General features: G+C 35.1%; 1 protein-coding gene across 1 annotated transcript; it reads left to right on the forward strand.

Annotated features, from left to right (window-relative positions):
* The first annotated feature begins 377 nt into the window (after positions 1–377).
* Positions 378–1765, forward strand: LOC107059580 (protein kish-like). The gene is made up of 4 exons (XM_015306266.1): positions 378–430; positions 507–613; positions 980–1014; positions 1674–1765. The coding sequence occupies exons 1-4, from the start codon at positions 428–430 to the stop codon at positions 1739–1741; spliced, it is 213 nt and encodes a 70-aa protein (XP_015161752.1). The 5' UTR covers positions 378–427; the 3' UTR covers positions 1742–1765.
* Positions 1766–2464: the final 699 nt, after the last annotated feature.

A 2464-nucleotide genomic window follows, 5' to 3' on the forward strand; every position in this document is an offset into this window, starting at 1 on the left:
GTAATCGAGTGTTATCTACTTTTTCTTATATGTATGAATATTATTATTACTACTTTTCTATTATCTTATTCCTTTGAATCTTTTATTATCCATTGTTTCTTTTGCATTGATTTTCGTATTATTTGTTGTTGCTACCGTTCTTTTGCCCATTATTTTCAACCTTGCTTCTTTGCTTGTGAATTTCTTATTCAAACTTGTTTTGATATGCTTTACTTGAGACCGAGGGTCTATCCGAAACAACTTCTCTACTTGCACACGGTAGGGGTAAAGTTTGTGTATACATCACCCTCCCTAGACCCCACATGTGGGATTTCACTGGGTATGTTGTTGTTGTTGTGCGAGAGGAAACTATAAGTTATGCTTCTTTACTTTGTAGGTTTGGTGACTTGGTTGAAGCAAAAATTGATCAAGAGAGGAAAGTTCAGATATGGTGAGTTGCATTGAAATGAGAATAATGTGTTGATTATATAAATAGATGCTAATACTTTCATTTTTGGTATTTTCAGTCAGCGCTCTTTAATTTCCATTCCTTCTTGACGGTAGTGCTGTTATGGATTTGTACATGCACTTATGTAAAGATGCATTTTCCGGCACTTCTTGAACAAAGAACTGGGTAAGTCTACCAGAATGTGTAGTGTTAAAGAATGACAAAAGTCCCACATCGGTGGTTAATGAGATAGGTGGACTCCTTATAAGGCTTGGGCAATCCTCCTCCCTTTGAGCTAGCTTTTGGGGTGTGAGTTAGGCCTAAAACCTAATTTAACATGTAGCTAAAACAATTTCTATTATTCATATACTGCGATAGCCTGAACTGGCAACCCGGTGCTGCATATAGACAGCAACAATCACTTTAGCCACTTTCTCTGTTCCCTCCTCTGTAAAGGATGGAAGGAATTTGCCATGAACTGAAAGGGAAACTGAAAATGTTTGTATTAGTGGATCTTCTTTTTACATCCTAATTAGATACTACTTATGGTAGGTTTCGAGGATTCTTCTGGAAGGCTGCTAGAATAGGTAAAGAAAGCTATTTCCTACCATGCTGGTAATGTTGGTACTTAGAAACTGTCTGGATTGATTTGCTAACTTTTAAAAAAAATTACATTTGATTCGTTTCTTCTCATGTAATTGAAGTTTTGTTACTTTGGTTAAACAACAGTGTATGTAAAATTCTCTTTAACCAAATTGCTTGCATGTAATCCCATTAAAAATGCAAGCTGTGGATTTAATGCTGAACTGCTGCTGAGATGAGTACCTGTTACACATTATATGAGTGGATATTATTGCATAGGGCGGTTAAGCATTGTTTATGTGTATGCATAATTTCGACTAGGAAGTTAATACTTTAGGGTGATCGCTTGTCCCTTGGCTCAGGTTCATCTTTAACAAACTTTTGAGAAGCGTCGTTTTCTGCTCCTACTAACTTTTCATAACATCTCTGAATAGTCCATTTTTCAAAATTCTAAAGGCACATGGAAGTGATGTAGCTAGAGAAAATGAACTTATGAATTGCAAATAACTCTGCGGTCTATCATAGGATGTGTAAATAACGAGAAAAGAAAGTTGTCAGCGTAGAGAGCAAACATTAGAAAACAGGGAAATCATTTCTCTGTTGTAGGATAGTGAATATAATCTTCTGCCAAGGTGTTGCTAACTGCTATACTTCAACGTGGCAGGTGAGCGGCTGAGTCCTTGGATGGCTGTGGGCTGCTTGACAATGGGTGTTTCAATAATCTTCTTCTAAACTCAAACAGTTGCTTATAACAAAAAAGAGCTAATTTTTCTGCATCAAAATGCCTTCTTTGATCAAACTTGAGCACTGAATCATTGTCACACTACTTTGATTTGGAACTAAGCTTTTGCTTGTAAGATTGTCTTTGTTATGAGGAGGGTCGATGTTATCGATTCTGGCTTTTGTAACACACTCCACAGTCTCCACTTATACCTTTTTGTTTATGATCGTGGTGTCTGAGTCAGTTTTTGCGCACCTCGAGTCCTCAACTAATTCCATGAATGCCTGCCACCTCCCACTAGTAACTTGATGCCTATTTCTGCCAGCAAATCTAAAAAATTTGATGCTGCATTATATCTTTTTGTTGATTATGTTATGTACATCATCTATCAGTTATAAGAAAATTGACGTAGCTGGTACTAGAGCTTGCTTGTGATCCCAAAAAGAAGAAAAGATTTAACTTTTTGTAACAAGCGAAAAGTAGGCGTTAGGCCTTCTAATTTGGGGCTCAGTATTGAAATTTTGATTTGAGATCACAATTTCAAATCTCAAAATTTCTTAAAAGTGTGATTTCAATTTCAAGTTTGTGTGATTTTGTTATTTACTTTTTTTTAAAAAAAAAATATTAAACCTGATCCATAGGTTTATATTTTGAAAAATAAAATAATTTAATAATTATAAATTTTACAAAAAAATAATCAATGTTTAACATGAAAAAATTGTTTGTACTATGTG

The sequence above is a fragment of the Solanum tuberosum genome, unplaced genomic scaffold, assembly GCF_000226075.1.
Source record: "Solanum tuberosum cultivar DM 1-3 516 R44 unplaced genomic scaffold, SolTub_3.0 scf00026, whole genome shotgun sequence".
Lineage (NCBI taxonomy): Eukaryota > Viridiplantae > Streptophyta > Magnoliopsida > Solanales > Solanaceae > Solanum > Solanum tuberosum.